Source organism: Poecilia reticulata, chromosome 8, assembly GCF_904066995.2.
Source record: "Poecilia reticulata chromosome 8, P_reticulata-male-v2, whole genome shotgun sequence".
In the NCBI taxonomy this organism is placed as follows: Eukaryota; Metazoa; Chordata; class Actinopteri; order Cyprinodontiformes; family Poeciliidae; genus Poecilia; species Poecilia reticulata.
The window spans coordinates 18,950,096-18,952,178 of NC_088837.1; the positions used below are offsets into that span (position 1 = coordinate 18,950,096).

Sequence of the window (2,083 nt, forward strand, 5' to 3'; positions counted from 1 at the left end):
AAATTTCATTCTTAAAATGCCACATTTCACTTTACTTTTCCCTGAGTTTATTGGTCGGGATCTGACGAATAAGTACAATTTGACTTTATATTTGTTTTGAACAACTTTTGAACTTTGATTATTAAATAACACAAATAGTTGCAGGCTGTTTTTCCCAGTAAAGACTAGGAAGAAATGTCAGACATTCACAAGCGTCCATTTATATTTTTTAATTATGCTTGAAATAAAAATAAACAGATACTTAAAAAAACTATATTGTTTTTTTTAAGCTTCAATCACATGGATAGTTCATATTTGTGAAAAAATTATGTTATTGAAAGTTGTCCCAACTTGTTTTTTTTGTTCAATGCATTCGTTTTTAATAAGGCCTAGCTAATTAAAGGCCCAGCAAAAAAACAAAAAACAAAAAAAAACATGAGGTGTAACCTCACTATTTGTTTAATTACCATGTTGCAAAGACACTGACACATTTTTTTTTTTTTTTTGCTCTAATTAATTTGACCCTAGCAGGGGCAGCCAGTGGCTCATTACACGTGTTTTCACTTTTTCCTTCCAATCTCTGTCTGAAGGTCTGGTTTCAAAATCGCAGAGCCAAATGGAGGAAAAAGGAGAACACAAAGAAAGGCCCGGGTCGACCTGCTCACAACGCCCACCCCACCACCTGCAGCGGGGAGCCCATGGACCCAGAGGAGATCGCCCGGAGAGAGCTGGACAGGCTGGAGAAGAAGAAGCGGAAACAGGAGCGCCGGCTGCTCAAGTCCCAGAACAAGCTCGCTTCTGGGGATCTATTCCACACCCCGGGGTCGGACAGCGACAGCGGGGTGTCGCACGTCACCGACAGTGACCACAACACGTGCCCACCCTTTGACTCAGTGGGGGGGAGCCAGTCGATGTGCGACCTCCAGAGCCAAAACCAGAACCAAAGACACCTAGACCGGGATGCTGGCGGATCCGAGCTGGACTCGCCCGACCCCAGCCACCGGCCGAGCCTGTGCTCCAGCAACACCAACAGAGCCTCAAGTCTGCAGAAACTCAACCCGTTTAGCGTCGAGAGCCTCCTTTCGGACTCCAGACCCAGACGCAACCCCGCGGCCTTACCCTCCTCGCGGCCTTTAATAGGGAAGGGACACTTCCTGCTCTATCCCATCACGCAGCCGCTTGGATTCATTGTCCCTCAGACTGCCCTGAAGACGTCATCAGCAGCGGCAAGCTGTGACGGAGACGCCCCGGCGGACAGAGACCAGTCCGGTGTCCGCTGCATCGCCTCCTCCAACTCCCCGGGATGTAGGAGCAGCTCGCCGGACGCACAAAAGCTTGGACAGGTGGGACAGGAGGAGAAATCGAGCCCGTCCAGGGCCGCGTTTGCCACCGGACAACCGAGCTCGTCTATTTGCAGCGAGTCGACTTTTGAACTCATAGCGCCCGTCGACACGGACAAAAAGGAGCACTTGGAGCACGCAGTCAACCCCGAGCCTCTGAGCGACTGTCCCACACAATTAAACTCCACAGAAGATGTCGATATGGAATAAATCAGAGGGAGATGATTTTTTTTTTTTTTTTTTTTTAGAAAAAAAAAAGAAGCAGAAATAGCCTCCAAACGACACCTTTCATTAGGCCAAAGCTTAACTACATCTTTGCATTTAACCTTCATAGGTTTTGCCCCAACTCTGCTGAATTTATTTTTTTTTAACAATGTTCCTCTCCTTATTTTTCCTTCTGCGAGTGTGTGAGAGTATTTAATGTGTGATAACATGTCAAAAAAACCACAAAAAGAAAAACAAAAACACAAGACCAACAAAAATCCTCAAGAGCTGTAAGAAAAGGTATTATACTATTTATATATGTAAGGTTTTTCTTAAATAAATCTATTGTATACAAGCATCTGACACCGTGTGAGATCTTAAATAGCGGCGCAGGACGACAGTACAGTGGGAAAGGCTTTTTTTTTTTTCTTCGTAAAGAAATCTTATGTTGTACTTTGTATATTGCCTTAACAAATTTATTCATCTATAAGCCCCCGCTGAAATGAGGTTACGAGCCCGAGGCGAAAAGGACCCGCTCGACTCCTGCAGAGTTTTGATAT

The 2,083-nt window shown here is 45.1% G+C and overlaps 1 protein-coding gene across 1 annotated transcript in view; it reads left to right on the forward strand.

Annotated features, from left to right (window-relative positions):
• uncx (UNC homeobox) overlaps positions 1–1,878 on the forward strand; it is a 3,637-nt gene extending 1,759 nt beyond the window's left edge. The window contains exon 3 of the mRNA XM_008415914.3: positions 570–1,878. Coding sequence (XP_008414136.1) covers positions 570–1,529 — 960 coding nt within the window. The 3' untranslated portion in view covers positions 1,530–1,878. The remainder of the gene's footprint in view (positions 1–569) is intronic.
• The last annotated feature ends 205 nt before the right edge of the window (positions 1,879–2,083 follow it).